This window comes from Taudactylus pleione, unplaced genomic scaffold, assembly GCF_031769625.1.
Source record: "Taudactylus pleione unplaced genomic scaffold, aTauple2 ptg000178l, whole genome shotgun sequence".
Lineage (NCBI taxonomy): Eukaryota > Metazoa > Chordata > Amphibia > Anura > Myobatrachidae > Taudactylus > Taudactylus pleione.
This window is the reverse complement of record NW_028284580.1, coordinates 1,002,558-1,020,706: the sequence shown is the minus strand read 5'-3', so window position 1 is coordinate 1,020,706 and position 18,149 is coordinate 1,002,558. Positions and strand designations below refer to the sequence as shown.

General features: G+C 41.2%; 1 protein-coding gene across 1 annotated transcript in view; it reads left to right on the top strand.

The window, feature by feature from the left end:
- Window positions 1–18,149, top strand: part of CFAP43 (cilia and flagella associated protein 43) — a 119,722-nt gene that overhangs the window by 34,041 nt on the left and 67,532 nt on the right. The window contains exons 10-15 of the mRNA XM_088475760.1: window positions 3,645–3,725; window positions 3,814–3,962; window positions 7,756–7,859; window positions 11,930–12,085; window positions 12,924–13,093; window positions 16,755–16,910. Coding sequence (XP_088331886.1) covers window positions 3,645–3,725; window positions 3,814–3,962; window positions 7,756–7,859; window positions 11,930–12,085; window positions 12,924–13,093; window positions 16,755–16,910 — 816 coding nt within the window. The remainder of the gene's footprint in view (window positions 1–3,644; window positions 3,726–3,813; window positions 3,963–7,755; window positions 7,860–11,929; window positions 12,086–12,923; window positions 13,094–16,754; window positions 16,911–18,149) is intronic.

Below are 18,149 nucleotides of genomic sequence, written 5' to 3'. Positions count from 1 at the left end.
TGTTATGCAGCATAATCTTGTAATGCATAGCTGATAGTTTATATCGTATCTAGATAGGGAAATATTCTGGTTTGTTATGCAGCACAATCTTGTAATGCGCAGCTGATAGTTTATATGATATCTAGATAGGGAAATATTCTGGTGTGTTATGCAGCATAATCTTGTAATGCATAGCTGATAGTTTATATGGTATCTAGATAGGGAAATATTCGGGTGTGTTATGCAGCACAATCTTGTAATGCATAGCTGATAGTTTATATGGTATCTAGATAGGGAAATATTCGGGTTTGCTATGCAGCACAATCTTGTAATGTGCAGCTGATAGTTTATATGGAATCTAGATAGGGAAATATTCGGGCGTGTTATGCAGCATAATCTTATAATGCATAGCTGATAGTTTATATGGTATCTAGATAGGGAAATATTCAGGGGGTGTGTTATGCAGCATAATCTTATAATTCATAGCTGATAGTTTATATGGTATCTAGATAGGGAAATATTCGGGTGTGTTATGCAGCATAATCTTGTAATGCATAGCTGATAGTTTATATGGTATCTAGATAGGGAAATATTCGGGTTTGTTATGCAGCATAATCTTATAATGCGCAGCTGATAGTTTATATGGTATCTAGATAGGGAAATATTCTGGTTTGTTATGCAGCACAATCTTGTAATGCATAGCTGATAGTTTATATGATATCTAGATAGGGAAATATTCTGGTGTGTTATGCAGCATAATCTTGTAACGTGCAGCTGATAGTTTATATGGTATCTAGGTAGGGAAATATTCGGGTGTGTTATGCAGCATAATCTTATAATGCATAGCTGATAGTTTATATGGTATCTAGATAGAGAAATATTCGGGTGTGTTATGCAGCATAATCTTGTAATGCATAGCTGATAGTTTATATGGTATCTAGATAGGGAAATATTCGGGTTTGCTATGCAGCATAATCTTGTAATGCGCAGCTGATAGTTTATATGGTATCTAGACAGGGAAATATTCTGGTTTGTTATGCAGCACAATCTTGTAATGCATAGCTGATAGTTTATATGGTATCTAGATAGGGAAATATTCGGGTGTGTTATGCAGCACAATCTTGTAATGCATAGCTGATAGTTTATATGGTATCTAGATAGGGAAATATTCGGGTTTGTTATGCAGCATAATCTTATAATGCGCAGCTGATAGTTTATATGGTATCTAGATAGGGAAATATTCGGGTTTGCTATGCAGCACAATCTTGTAATGTGCAGCTGATAGTTTATATGGAATCTAGATAGGGAAATATTCGGGCGTGTTATGCAGCATAATCTTATAATGCATAGCTGATAGTTTATATGGTATCTAGATAGGGAAATATTCGGGTGTGTTATGCAGCATAATCTTGTAATGCATAGCTGATAGTTTATATGGTATCTAGATAGGGAAATATTCGGGTTTGTTATGCAGCATAATCTTATAATGCGCAGCTGATAGTTTATATGGTATCTAGATAGGGAAATATTCTGGTTTGTTATGCAGCACAATCTTGTAATGCATAGCTGATAGTTTATATGATATCTAGATAGGGAAATATTCTGGTGTGTTATGCAGCATAATCTTGTAATGTGCAGCTGATAGTTTATATGGTATCTAGATAGGGAAATATTCGGGTGTGTTATGCAGCATAATCTTATAATGCATAGCTGATAGTTTATATGGTATCTAGATAGTGAAATATTCGGGTGTGTTATGCAGCATAATCTTGTAATGCATAGCTGATAGTTTATATGGTATCTAGATAGGGAAATATTCGGGTTTGTTATGCAGCATAATCTTATAATGCGCAGCTGATAGTTTATATGGTATCTAGATAGGGAAATATTCTGGTGTGTTATGCAGCATAATCTTATAATGCGCAGCGGATAGTTTATATGGAATCTAGATAGAGAAATATTCGGGTTTGCTATGCAGCACAATCTTGTAATGCATAGCTGATAGTTTATATGGTATCTAGATAGGGAAATATTCGGGTTTGTTATGCAGCATAATCTTATAATGCGCTGCTGATAGTTTATATGGTATCTAGATAGAGAAATATTCGGGTGTGTTATGCAGCACAATCTTGTAATGCATAGCTTATAGTTTATATGGAATGTAGAAAGGGAAATATTCGGGTTTGCTATGCAGCATAATCTTGTAATGCGCAGCTGATTGTTTATATGGTATCTAGATAGGGAAATATTCGGGTTTGCTATGCAGCACAATCTTGTAATGTGCAGCTGATAGTTTATATGGTATCTAGATAGGGAAATATTCAGGTTTGTTATGCAGCATAATCTTGTAATGCGCAGCTGATAGTTTATATGGTATCTAGATAGGGAAATATTCGGGTTTGTTATGCAGCATAATCTTATAATGCATAGCGGATAGTTTATATGGTATCTAGATAGGGAAATATTCGCGTTTGTTATGCAGCATAATCTTGTAATGCATAGCTGATAGTTTATATGGTATCTAGATAGGCAAATATTCTGGTGTGTTATGCAGTATAATCTTGTAATGCATAGCTGATAGTTTATATGGTATCTAGATAGGGAAATATTCGGGTGTGTTATGCAGCATAATCTTGTAATGCATAGCTGATAGTTTATATGGTATCTAGATAGGGAAATATTCTGGTGTGTTATGCAGCATAATCTTATAATGCATAGCTGATAGTTTATATCGTATCTAGATAGGGAAATATTCTGGTGAGTTTTGCAGCATAATCTTATAATGCATAGCTGATAGTTTATATGGTATCTAGATAGGGAAATATTCTGGTGTGTTATGCAGCATAATTTTATAATGCGCAGCTGATAGTTTATATGGTATCTAGATAGGGAAATATTCAGGTTTGTTATGCAGCATAATCTTGTAATGCGCAGCTGATAGTTTATATGGTATCTAGATAGGGAAATATTCGGGTGTGTTATGCAGCACAATCTTGTAATGCTTAGCGGATAGTTTATATGGAATGTAGAAAGGGAAATATTCGGGTTTGCTATGCAGCATAATCTTGTAATGCGCAGCTGATAGTTTATATGGTATCTAGATAGGGAAATATTCAGGTTTGTTATGCAGCATAATCTTGTAATGCGCAGCTGATAGTTTATATGGTATCTAGATAGGGAAATATTCGGGTTTGTTATGCAGCATAATCTTATAATGCATAGCTGATAGTTTATATGGTATCTAGATAGGGAAATATTCGGGTGTGTTATGCAGCATAATCTTATAATGCGCAGCTGATAGTTTATATGGTATCTAGATAGGGAAATATTCTGGTGTGTTATGCAGCATAATCTTGTAATGCATAGCTGATAGTTTATATGGTATCTAGATAGGGAAATATTCGGGTGTGTTATGCTGCATAATCTTGTAATGCATAGCTGATAGTTTATATGGTATCTAGATAGGGAAATATTCTGGTGTGTTATGCTGCATAATCTTATAATGCATAGCTGATAGTTTATATTAAATCTAGAGAGGGAAAGCTGTAGAATAGAAATATTGAATAGTTAGGAAAAGCTGCACTTACTTCTAAACTCAACTTTATAGCTGTTAGATGTAACTGCATATTTTCTGTTAGATGTAACTGCATATTTTCTAATTAAAGAGTGTGGGGAGATCGGGAAGAGTACAGCTGTGGTCACTGGAAGATGGAGCAAACATCAGCACTTTGTGTATCGATATACAGGTATTTGTTTGTTTTATTTTAAACATCTAAGCTCTGTAATTGGCTGATTCTTCTGGATAATATTGCTTCTCTTGTCTCTTTACTTCAGGCAACTTGTATGGCGTGTTGCCCATCATCCAACTATGCAGCTATTGGAAGTAGCAGCGGACATGTCGTTTTCATTGATGTTGTGAAAGTCAAAACACCTCGAATAGTTAGACGAAAACGACTATATCATGTCCCTGTGCTACACCTGCAGTGAGTTTCTATAGCCTTATGCTGAAATGTCCCAATCCTTTCTATAATAGATACCAAGGGCAAAATATGGCATAGTTGCACTCCATGGCAAAATTTGGGGATGCTCTGAGGATGCCTGTACACACCCTCTGCTTCTGAGCATGTGCGGGGCTGGCGCACCAGCAGTGATGCCCTGTTTGGAAGTTTGATGCACATGCACCGATCTTGCACATATGCTAAATAAACTCTCCCCCATCCCCCTCTAGTCTGAGGAGGCCTGGAGGTCAGTACATCTATTGTAAGGCCAAAACCAGGCTTCACTGTGCAGTACTGGACACTTGCATGCTCTGTAGTAGCTGCACCTCCTCTTTGTGAAAGCCCTTCTCTTCTACAGAATTGGATTGTATTGAAAATGTGGCTTTGCTCATTGTAACTAATCCAACATTTGCATTATTGTACAAAAACATGACTATTTTTCTGCATGTCTAGCAATAGCACAGATTTAATCATTCACCTCACTCCCTTTCTTTGTTGCAGCATTTGAAATCAAGGCAGGAGAAAATTTATGGTATAAGAAAGTCAGTTTTATTATTTTGATTTAAGCTTTGGTAATATCTTATTATCCTACTGATAAGATCCTTTATTTTACTCACTGCAGCAATAAGTAACAGCTAAAACACATAAAAAGCCACTGTGAGTGTGACTACATTATGGTCAAAAATAACATTTTATTCATTATAAATGTATTTTCCTTTTGTTAAAACGATTGCCCCCTTTTGGACAATAGTCCCCCTTATTACATTCACCACTCAGTATAGTACATTGGGAGATCCAGGACTCCGACCTTTACTCAACCTGATCTACAAAACAGAGGTGTGGAGTGAATACAGAACCTAATTGGATAGCTGAGGCTCAGGCCCAGTGATGTGCTGCATTTACTACACACCTCCACTTGTGTGCTTAAGGCCTGATTCAGAGATGGACGGATTTGCAGAGCCGCACACAAGCAGTTGTGCAAATCTATCCATCTCCGATGCCAATGCAGAAAATGGTGTCAGACACCTCCTTGCTGTATATGCAATCCCAGCACAGCGATCGACCGCAACCATCGCAACCGGTTGCTCCTGTGGTCAGGCTGCGGGAGCTGAAGCTTCCTGCCGCCTGATCGGGTGCTGGTCACGTAAGAGACCAGGAATCTGCATCGAAGAATAGAAGTCGGTAGGTGCGCTCTAGTATTCTGTACCAAGAGTTACAAATGGGAGCAGCTTACTGCCTAGGTAACCATTTAACCTATAAATGATATATAGCAAAAAATCAAACATAAAGATGTTCATGCAGTAAGCGCTCAAACCTGCAAAGTCTAATGATCTAGCTAGGTGCATGTGAATATGGTAGGCAAAAAAAAAGGAAAACAATCACAAGAAAACAAAAAAACAAAAACAAAACAAAACAAACCCCTCTGGCTAACAACTCGTAAGCAGGAGTATAGTCTAAATTGAATGCCACAGTATACAAACTATAACATGTAGCAAGCAAGCAGGTAAGCATAAATCAATTGTGTTTTAATCCCATAAATAAAGTGGGTATACTAGTAACAAATAAGCATACACAAAAAATGCATAAGACAGAAAATTAACTTTGTGGTAGCAAAGAGATACCACACAATAGGTGCAAATGAGTACCAATGGGGCATAGGGGATATTAGAAATGTCACGGAGTAGGTGCAGTGGGGGATGGATAAATGTCACTGGAAATGTACCAGAAAGTCTTGGATGCGCATGTAATCCCAGGATCTGTACAAACTTAAATCTTCTTTCAATACAGTCAATGAGTGGCGGCCGGTAAGTTTGAACAGGGGTGTGATGGTGCCAACACTGGCCACGGTTCTGCAGTAACCGTGACCCGCACACAGCCCGCTTCACTGCCGACCAGATTCTGGTCAGGGTTCCCCAGAACTCAGCGGGGAGAGCCTCGTCAAACCGGATCTAAGGTCCAGACGCTGACAGTCTAGGGACAGCACGGCAGCCGGGATGTAAGTCCCCGCTACCTGTGCTGTGGCCAACGGCGCCCTCCGGTGTCTGGTGCTGACCTGGTCCTGCTAACCTGCGACACCACCTAGTCGCCGCAGCAGAGGGTAAAGTCCACGGCGGCAAACCGGTGGAGCGGCCGCAGGTCAGGTTTGTGCACGGCGGAGATCTCTTACCGGGGGGCGAGGCTACTCACACTGCTTGGATCCGGGGTCCCTCTGGGCACAGTCCGGAAGGCTGGTGGCGGCAGGAGTGCGGCGTGTTGTTCTTCTTATCTCCCGGATTCCACACAGTCTGGGGTGGCGGTTGATGTGTAGTTACTGCCTGGGTGTCTCCAACGCGTTTCGGCCGGCTAAGGCGGCCTTTTTCAAGGGACCAGGAATCTGCATCCTCTGACGTAGACCCTGGCCTCGTCCGTCCAGGAAAATGCAATCTTTTCCGGGAATGGTGACCAAGCACGCTCCCGCTCTGCCCCCCAAACGCCGCAGTATGTCAATCATGCTGCGGCTTGGGGGTTTGCGAGCGAGATCGCTGGACCCGTTCTGCACATGTGCAGAATGGGTCCTTCGCAGAGGCAAACCCCTAAACATCGGAGATGTACGTTCATCATCTGATGAACGTATGTCTCTGAATCAGGCCCTTAGTCCTATTTCAATGCTGACAGCTCCTCTGCATCTCCTGTAACACAGATAGCCCATGTGTACAATTTCACAGACGTGCTACATAAGATTAGGGGTGAAATTAATGAGATGGAAATAACCAAAGGTGGGGAATCCCTTTAAGAAAACTATGGGCCTGATTCAGACCCACTCGCGAGCGGCTGTCCGCTCGCAAGTGGGTCGATGTTATGGACTGAGCATGCGCACGACGGAGGGAGCTCCGTCGTGCGCATGCGCCAGACGCGACGAGCGAAGGAAAGTCCTTCGCTCGTTGTGTCCGATCAAAGGGGGCGTGCTGTCAATGTTGATTGACAGCACGCCCCCTTTGGTAGGCGTTCCGGGGGCGTGCCTCCCTGACGGGGGCGTTCCCACGGGAACGCCTCCCGTCAAAAGCCGGCCCACTGACATCACTAGTGATGTCAGTGGGAGTGATTTTGGCTCTGATAGAGCCAAAATCACTCCGGAGCTTGCGGTTGAAAACCTCAACCGCAGGCTCCGGCTCGCAATTTCGATGGTCGCGATGGTCACGACCTTCGCGGCCATCAAAATGCACGCTTGTATAGCCTGTGGGTGGTGACCCACAGCTATACGAGCGTCCAGGAGGACGCTCCATTTTCATGGAGCCCGGCCCTCATTCAGAGCGTGCGCTCTGCTCAGAGCGTACGGCTCTGAATGAGGGCCTATATTCAATAATAACTAAAATAATAAATTATACATTAAAACACATTTCATGAGTATGAAAATTCTATGATGAAATACATAATAGGAACAATAATAGGAAAATCAAAGCAGAGATGGGGGTTAGGCAGAAGAGGCAGCTGTCTTGGCATGTGGGTGATTGCAGTTATAATCAGATTTTTACAGCTTAAGACTGTCAAGACTGTCAAAAGGAGCGCTGTTCCTTCATAAGAACAAAAGTACAAAATGTAATTACCCACAGTATTGCTATGTGACATTGTAATACAACCATGTGCATGTGTACAGGCCTAGTTAGTTCTAGTTTGCTGTTTGAGCAATAATTGTCAATAAAACTTTTTTTCACAAATAAGTAAATTATTATCTTTTCCAACATTTGCTAATACGAAGGTACAAATAGCATGGTCTTTACACATTTATTTATTGTCCTAGTTTTGATCAAAAAGGCAATTTTCTCATGACTGGCGCGGCTGATGGACACATATATGTATTAGATGCCAGGCCATCCAGTTCATTCCAGGTTCTTGGATACACAGGTAATTGTCTAGACTCTAGAATGAATTTTACTGTTGAAATTTGCTGTTAAACATAGTTTGCATAGTTTGTTGCTGGCATTTAATATGACCATGGCAAATTAAAGGGAGGTGATACCAATGGATTGCTGGTATTGCTTTCATGGGCTTGTTTAGATTCTCTCCAAGGGGTTTATTTACTAAACGTCGGGTTCTAAAAGCCGGTGCTTCCAATCGTTCTTATGCTCGAAATTTAAAAGGGCAATGATTTTACTAGCAAAACACTCCTAGTATTTATGACTGGAATTGGTGTTTCCAATGTCCCCAGGATAATATTGTGTGTGGTATACATTGGACTACACAGTGCTGTTGTACGACCCTGGTGTGGAGAATTTGTAATGTACAGTGGGCTGACAGCTGTGTCTGACTAGTCCAACAGGGAGTCTGAGAAATCCCCGGTGGGCCCCACTGCCTTAGAGCTCCATTCTCTACCGTGACGGAGATGAGGGAATGGTCAAGATTAACAGCAATTACCACAATGCTTTATGGGTGCTGTTCCAATTGCACCCCTACTGCACTGTCGTTAAACAGAGTAGGTGGGAAAAGGAGGAACATGTGGGTAAGAGGAGTAGAGCGTAGCAGCCTGAGCGGAGGAATCTGAAGGAGCGGGAAGCAACAACCTCACAGGAGGAGCCGGTTATTCTGAGGAGCACCTATAGCATACTATAGGTACTAATTACTTATTTTGGTCAGGCAGCAGCAGCCAGTACTGAAAAACAATACCTACAGCTGTGACTAACAGCAAGGTCATCAGTTGCATGGATGGGGAGGTCCTGAAGCTTCTAAAGTCATGAATCCGCTGTAGTATTTGCAGAAGGAGGCAGAAAACAGTCCTGCAAAAAATCCTGCAACATTCCCTAAAAAAATAGCATTACGACTGCAGGCCAAAACGTTTTATACAGAAACTATTATGCATCATACTTCAGATTACTTTTCCATATTTGCTTGGTTTCTAAGTAGGATTACCACCCATCCAGGATTCCTCTGGACAGTCCTGATATCAAAAGATCTGTCCAGGGTGAAGCCTGCTAATCCTGTCTGCAATGGCGTCACAACAGCTCTCTCTTTCGCAAACTGGGACATGGCCTTATGCCCACAAGGTCACGCCCACTGATTTTTACCATTTTGGAACTCTCATAGCACTGTGTGGATGACAACCATCCAAGGGGGTCACACCAAAACAGCAGAGCAGCTCTGCTATTTTGGTGTCACCTCCCTGGGTGGTATCATCCAGTGTGACCATCACCCCTCTATTGACGCCACTATCTGTGGAAATCTCATGGGAGGGGGAGTGGTGGCGCTGGCAACACTACTTATTATCTCCGTCCGGTCTCTAGGCGTAGACCAGGGGGCATTAATACCTGGCTTGCACTACTAAGAAGCCTGCACATCGGTCACCAGAGTCACTGACAGATACAGAGCCTTGTAATGAAGAAGTGAGTGTGCATTATAACCAAGAGAGCGCAAATCCATGAGTATGGAAATGCAAGCCTATTCCCCCACTGTTTTAGTGTCCACATACGTAGCCGTCATCATTAGTATCTGCACTTTCACCAGCCCCATGCTAGGTGCAGTGGGTTAGAAACATGCCCGCGACAATTCTATGACACTCCTATCAGAAACAGCCACTGTGCATCTAGATACTTGTCGCCAAGAAATGCCTACTTCACGTTGGTCTCTGTTCACACATACCTACTTGTGAACATTTTGTACAGCACATGTGCACACCATGTATTGAGATTCAGATGAATGCGCAATCGACTCAAAATTAAGAGATGCGTCCATTTTCACAGGTGCATTTGAATCACCCCCATGGTGTGGTCATGGGAAGATGTATGGTAGGGGGCAGTTAGCTTTATGCTCACAGGTTAGAGGGGGCAGATGTTGCTGTCTGTGCTTACACAGGGTGGATTGGGAAGGTTATGTGAGAGCACACATAGGGTTAGAGGGGGCAGTTATGTATCTGGTCACAGGGTTGGAGGACCTGGTCCTTCAGGTAGTTATTCTGCTCTGGTGCAGGTAAGACAAGGCAAGGAGGTTTGGAGCTGCGGCTGGCTTTGATCTGGGGGCTCTGCTCTGACAATGCTATTGTCAATCAGGATTCACAAGAGGTACTGGCTTGTATATATATATATATGAGGTATGATTTAAGGGGGCTCTGAGGCATAGATAAGGGCATGAGTGGAGTCGACTGGCATATTAAGGGGCATGATGGGGCACTGAGGCATATAAATTGGCATGTGGAGGCTCTGAGGCATATAAAGGGACATGGTGGGGCTCTCAGGCATTCACAAGAGCATGAGTCGGGCACTAGTAAGAAAATGGGCTAAACTTTGACAAATAAAATGGTTGTAACCTTACTGCAGTTTTGACCACGCCTCTGTCCACACCACCTATCTATAAATAAAAGGTGATAACCCTATTTCTAATTCTATTAACTTGGGCATGTTGCATTTACAGTGTGATTCAATATTAATGTTGTGCCTGTGATCATTGGGATTGGAGTGGAGTGTTATCGAAAGTACATTTGTAAGTGTAGATGCTTGTTTACAGTTCTATTTTCATTTTCTAATATCTACTAATGAGCAGTTTTATGCTTGATTTTATGTAATGTTGTACATCTGCATATGTTTTTTATGCTAATCAATGTGTTCTTTCTATTTTGATTCATATATAAATACATTTATTCTAATATTGTGGTTACCATATAATGCTGACCACAAAGAATGGACAGCACACAAGAAGATGCAACAGGAATGGGTGGAGTGTTAAAAAATTATCTAAAATAAACAAATTCCATATAGCTCTGTTCTGCCTTGGCGGCCCACAGCCAGTGGGACAGTTTGAGGGACGCTGGGAAAGGTGGAAGGTAAATGAGAGGAGATATTGCATTTAATATATTCTTATATTTTACTACATAGGTTGTGTGAGTTTGTATCAGTTTATAACGTGCTATGAATTGTTTTATGAAAATATAATCAGCTTTAAAAGACAAACTACTTTCTGGCTCAACTTTTCAGCAACATGCCTCTGGTTTGTACTTTATGGTTTGAATCAAGACTATGTTATTGTGTTTGTGTTTAGTCAATTGATTTTGCAATCAATTATAATTGATCAGTTCATTATTGTACGCCTTTGCTTGTACTGCTGGGTCTACTAATTATATGCTAGATTGAAGATAGTACATATTACACATAGAGAATACAAGGCATACTCTGTTGAAAGTTTATTTAGCAAAGCAAAACATACTTACCTACTTTCTCGGAAAGTGTGGGAGACTCCCGATTTTTTGGGTAGTCCCCCGGTCTCCTGGAAGAGTGGTTGACTATCCCGCATCCCGTCCACTTTCTGGCAAGGTGGGCAGGATGGGGAGAATAATATTTGGAATGGCGGGTTCATAGGGGAGAGGGCAGGTTCAATATGACACGACTCGTTTAATATTATACCCCAACCCCTCCCCACGGATCCGCTATTCGCAGCATTTTGCTGTGATGGTGGCAAGGCCTATTGATGTGAAGAGCCCATCCCCAGAATGATCATCTGCATCTCTTCTTCAGGGCTTCTCCCAGAGACGAGAAAGATAAAGTCGGCAAGCACTTAGCCCAGTAACAGAGATTTCTATTGCCTCTTATCACAGCATAAAAAAAATATTTTTGGGCCAATTTACCAATGAAAATTTGTAGGGGGAGCTTAGCATCAATACTGGCTGGCAGTGGAAAGAAGGCAAAGGGCACTAGGGCCTTAGCAGGGCACTTATGTGTGATACGTTGCATTTCAGAGTAGTAGCCACTGGTAGCGATCACATATACTTATTATTTAACTTACTAATTATCTGGTGCAAATGGAACAGGTGAGATGTTACTCATATCCTAGCTACGATAGACAAAATGCAAATTGCATTCATACTGTGTGCACTTTACTGTTAAAACACTTAACTAGACACCTATTGAAGTCAGTAACTCCTCAGTACCTGATTATTCCAATACACGATCTTGTGTAGCTCTTGCATGGACAAATCTTGTTTTCTTTTGTAGTGGTTGGTGGAGAAATCCTGTCGTTGTCATCACTAAGCTCGGTGGACACACAATGCGTTAAGGTTCTGGCACTTGTATGTCCCATGGGAGAGCAGGAGAAGGAGGAGGGAGGCACCCAGCTGGTGCTGTGTTCTCTATCTATGGAAATATTATCAAGTAAATGCTAAAGAAGTTGTGTGTGGAAAATCAGTATATTTGTGAACAAAAAAGTCTGGTTCCCAAGTCTGTGTTTTTGTGTTCTCTGCTAGTACCTCAGATAATGGTGACACCACCACATATAATATGGAATTTTCTTTAAAACATAACGTACCATGTCCGTTATTGTTCTTCAAATGTGCAATTAATGACATGATAGTGTTTGCATTTAGAAATCTGTACAGATCATTTTTCCATTACTTAGTGACAAAGAATTTAAATGCTCTAAGTTTTTAATTACATAATGATGTAAGATATAGAAGCATTGCAGCAGAGAGCTGTTACGTAGTACCCTGCAATCTATGACTGGGGGCAATACAGTGTAGCATAATATGGCCTACTGGGGGCACTGCAGTCTGGCATAATGTGATTTATGTGGTCACTTCAGTGTAATATAATGTGACCTACTGGGGCACTACAGTGTGGCATAATGAGGATTCTGGGGTCTCTACAGTATGGCATAATGTGGCCTACTGGGGGCACTGCAGTCTGGCATAATGTGACCAACTGGGGCACTACAGTGTGCATAATGTGACCTACTGCGGACACCGTAGTGTGGCATTTTTATCTTGTAGAATGTGAGTGTATTTAATGAAATCTTTAAAAAAAAACAACGGTATTACACTAGATACTACTTATTTCTTTTATATATCATGCTTGAGAATGGAGATTATGTGATCTGTATCATTAGGTAGGAGGACAGTATTTTCATATATGTAAACACTTATGCTTTCTCGCACAGAAAGTTTTCTATTGCCCTGTTCTGCAGTGATGTGTTTCCTCTGCATTGCACTAATAGGTCCCATTGAATACATTGATCAGTGTGGAAAGTTTAATGACAGCATGGTCCAGAAGCAACAATATAAAGTGGACCAGCCTCTGTTTTCAGCTGTTCTCGGAAGCAATGCTAGTTCTGTATACGGGTACTGCAGTGACTCCCCGATTATTTGCAAGTTTTTGCTGCCAAAGGTAAATGTATTTTAGGGTATTGTTTTTTATAGAAAATTTCAAAAATCTTGACAATCATGACTGTCCACCATTTATCTCAATTGTACCTCCGTCCTCTTCTTGTTCTGGAAATGGCTTTTGATCTTGTGCTCCTTGGGCACTATTGTCATCATCTGCCAGACTGGATTAGCTGTGTGCCCACTATTTTCTTAGGCCTTATTCTCGCTGCTGGAGAAAGAGCCAGGTCCTTGTATATATGCAAGCTGTGGCTGCTGCTACCAAGGAGGCTACAGAGATCACCAAAGCAGGAACAGAGATGGGGACAGCAATGACAGTTGAACTTTCTAGTCCAGCTGCTTAGCTGAGAGGGTATTCCTGTATATCATCGAAACAACCCTGTCATTGATGTGTTGACACTATTTAGTACCATCTTGTTATTTCTCACTGCCTGCCACATATTTACCTGTTTTCTATTTGTGAGGAGGGGATTGTGTGGAAGGTCGGGCACAGAGCTTACCTTGGGTGCAGCCATCTCTTACTGCTAATTGTCTTTTTGTATACGAGCAGGTACAGGTGGGAGATCACTTTTAACAGGAAATGTAAACCTATTACTAAAGATCCTCTATTGCACATACTACTATGCAATGAATGTTAGCACAGCATTTTATAGTTCTTTAGCAGATTCTAATGCTTTTCAGGCAACATCAAAATTGATTCAAAGCAAGAGAAACGCTTGTCAGAAAGTGTGTATGTACAGGGTCATTGGCTAACATTATTTAAAAAAAATAATAATTTTACTTTAGAGTTAAAATGAGTGCTTGTGTGTACACAGCATTAGTGTTATGTAATTTTCTAATATTGCATGTTTACACCCTTTCTCAAAACTGTTAATGTATGATAAGTGGATACATTTTGGTACTTTGTTGCCAATATAACCTTTCATCTCACATATACTCCTGATAATGAATTTCTGCTGGCTATTCCTAATTATACACATTCTAACACATTTTGATAGTTTGTCATTTTCTGTCACTTCCTATACAGTGATACCAGTCGTATTTGTCAACAGTATATTGAGATGCATAAAGATATATATTTTATTTGAACTTAAAAACTGGACATATAAAAGGGACAAACATACAGTCAGGTGCATAAATATTGGGACATTGACAGAATTTTCATATTTTGGCCTCTATTCACCACCACAATGGCTTTGAAATGAAACAAACAAGATGTGCTTTAACTGCAGACTTTCAGATTTAATTTGAGGGTAATTACATCCAAATCAGGTGAACGGTGTAGGAATTACAACGATTTCTATATGTGCCTCCCACTTTTTAAGGGGCCAAAAGTAATGGGACTATCAACTCAAAAGCTATTTCATGGACAGGTGTGGGCTATTCCCTCGTTATTTCATTATCAATTAAGCAGGTAAAAGGTCTGGAGTTGATTCTAGGTGTGACATTTGCATTTGGAATCAGTTGCTGTCGACTTTTAATATGAGATCCAAAGAGCTGTCACTATCAGTGAAACAAGCCATCATTAGGCTGAAAACTCAAAACAAACCCATCAGAGAGATAGCAAAAACATTAGGTGTGGCCAAATCAACTGTTTGGAACATTCTTAAAAATAAAGAACTTACCGGAGAGCTCAGCAACACCAAAAGACCACGGAAAACAACTGTGGTGGATGACAGAAGAATTATTTCCCTGGTGAAGAAAAACCCCTTCACAACAGTTGGCCACATCAAGAACACTCTCCAGGAGGTAAGTGTATATGTGCCAAAGTCAACAATTAAGAGAAGACTTCACAAGAGTGAATATAGAGGGTTCACCACAAGATGTAAACCATTGGTGAGCCTCAAAAACAGGAAGACCAGATTAGAGTTTGCCAAACAACATCTAAAAAAGCCATAACAGTTCTGGAACAACATCCTATGGACAGATGAGACAAAGATCAACTTGTACCAGAGTGATGGGAAGAGAAGAGTATGGAGAAGGAAAGGAACTGCTTATGATCCAAAACATACCACCTCATCAGTGAAGCATGGTGGTGGTAGTGTCATGGTGTGGGCATGTTTGTCTGCCAATGGAACTGGTTCCCTTGTATTTATTGATGATGTAACTGCTGACAAAAGCAGCAGAATTTATTCTGAAGTGTTTTGGGCAATATTATATGCTCATATTCAGTCAAATGCTTCAGAACTCATTGGACGGCGCTTCACAGTGCAGATGGACAATGACCCGAAGCATACTGCAAAAGCAACCAAAGAGTTTTTTAAGGCTAAAAAGTGGAATGTTATGCAATGGCCAAGTCAATCCCCTGACCTGAATCCGATTGAGCATGCATCTCACTTGATGAAGACAAAACTGAAGGGAAAATGCCCCAAGAACAAGCAGGAACTGAAGACATTTGCAGTAGAGGCCTGGCAGAGCATCACCAGGGATGAAACCCAGCGTCTGGTGATGTCTATGCGTTCCACACTTCAGGCTGTAATTGCCTGCAAAGGATTTGCAACAAAGTATTAAAAAGTGAAAGTTAGATTTAGGATTGTTTAGTTTGTCCCATTACTTTTGGCCCCTTAAAAAGTGGGAGGCACATATAGAAACCGTTGTAATTCCTACACCATTCACCTGATTTGGATGTAATTACCCTCAAATGAAATCTGAAAGTCTGCAGTTAAAGCACATCTTGTTTGTTTCATTTCAAAGCCATTGTGGTGGTGAATAGAGGCCAAAATATGAAAATTCTGTCAATGTCCCAATATTTATGCACCTGACTGTATGTGCGATATATATAAAAGGACCAAACATATGTGAGATATACTTTTCGATGAGACAGATCAAATAACAAAATGTGGCAAAACAATATATATTTGTTTTTCAAAAATAGCTTCAGGAACCATTTATTTTTGATGATACATAAACAGTTTTTTTTCATTGCTTTCAGCTCTTTGGATGCATTGCATGTTAATACCATATCTGTAATGCAGGGATGGGGAACCTCTGGCCCGGGGGCCGTATAAGGCCTGCGGAGCCATTTGGTCTGGCCCTCTGACGTTTTTTCTGCTAGCCTCATCTGGCTAGTAGGGTGCCTAGAATGGTACCCTACAGCCAGAATCTATGCAGCAGTGCCGCCTGGAGCGTCCTTGGGATGCTTCAGATGGTCACATCGCTGCCCTTACAGCTCCCCGGAGCATCCTCATGATGCTCCGGGCATTGCTGTAATCACCAGCGATTGTGACCCCACCCCAGTGTGACGGATGAGGCGTGGCCTGCACCGGGCTTGCAAATAATGTAATATATATCAAAATGGCCCTCGGCAGAAAAAAGGTTGTCCACCCCTTCTGTAATGTAATCCATACTCTAGGGGCATATTCAATTAGCCATGGTATTTAAAGTTTCGGGGTTAACACCCGGAACTATTAAATTAGTTTCCTGGCATGGTAAACCTGTGGGTAGCGCACGTTAACCTATAGATTCCGCATAAAGTGCTGGCTAATTGAATCTGCCCCATAGAAAACTATGAAATATTTACTTTCAGTAATGTAACTGCCAATAGATGATTATCTGATTGGTTACTATGGGTTTTAGCACTTTGTTACAGTTTATTCACCTTCAGATTAGAAATATTGCTAATACAGACATTCGGCTCCAAGTAAATGTATCTGATTTCTCTATAGGAAGCCTCCAGTGATCTTGTTAAAGTTCTCCAAGCAGAAAAGAAGGTGCGTGGAAGTGAGCTGGGGCCTGGATCTCTGCGCTTGTCTCCTCATCACAAGTGGTTGGCTGTGTCTGCAAAAGATGGTATTTTGTATCTTCGAGATTCATTTAAATTGGTTAGTATATATATGTAAAAGAATAAGTTAATTTAAAAGCATTTTGTGGTTATCATACACTATATTTTCATGCAGATATGTCCACTAATGAATTAGATAAATATTCCTGTTTCAGCTATGTAAGGTGGCATTACTTAGCGCTTGTACGCGCTATACGGGTGTAGTAGGTAATACCGCCGGTTCAAATCCCGACAGCGGAAGCCCGGCAGAGGTGAAGATCCCGATCACTAATAAGGTAAGTATAGTATACTAACCCTATTTTCCCCCTAACCGTAACCCTCCCTTAGGGGTGCCTAACCCTAACCTCCCTTCTAAGTGCCTAAACCTAACCCCACCTCCTTGCAGCCTACATCTAAGTCTCCCGAGGGGTGGGGGGTCTAACCCTAACCCCGCCTTCCCCTAGCCTAAACCTAACCCTCCTGAGGGGTTGCCTTACCCTAACCTAACCCTCCCGGGGGGGTGCTTTGCCCTAAGTCCCCCCGGGAGCCCTAAAACGTAACCCTCCCCCCCCGCGGCTGTCCGCACCCGGCTTACCTTCGTTCAGTATGCTGGGCATCGGGCTCCCGGTGTAGTACTTTGCCAGGATTAGACGGCCGGGAAGCCGGCGGTCGGCATTTAGACCATCGGCTTCCTGACTACATCCCGTACAAACAACACCCAATTTCAAATGTATGTGACTTCATTTACAAAACTGTACTCTTTTTGGATCATGCTTTAATTAATCCAACATAAAGCTGGAAAGGAAATATGCCCCAACATTACAAATATTTTCTGATTATGTTGTTGTAAGGAAGATCTACACTACATTATTTATATTGAGTGGATGTTCTGGTTGACTTTGCGAGAATTGTTGTTGATTGATGACCATGAGCTATAGCAAGTGGTTAATCCAAATTGTGCATATGTACCTGTTTCTGCACTATATTGAACATTGTGCCTAACTGTACATGTATAACATGTGTATGGGGAGTGACTGTACAGAGGTGTGCAAATTATGAGGCTCAAACAAGGAATTTAAAACAAAGTCACACTTTTTCTATAATACTTTTTTTTTGACACACTGTTTACAACTATTAATACTTTGTATGACATCCTTTGTTGTTTATAATCATTTTGATTCGGTTTGGCTGCTGCTCATGAGAGTTTCACAGTTTTCAAGTTCTTGTATGAGGCCATTGTTGGTGATTGTCTTCATCTTGAGTTTTTTCTTTACAATTGCCCAAAGCTTCTCATTGAATT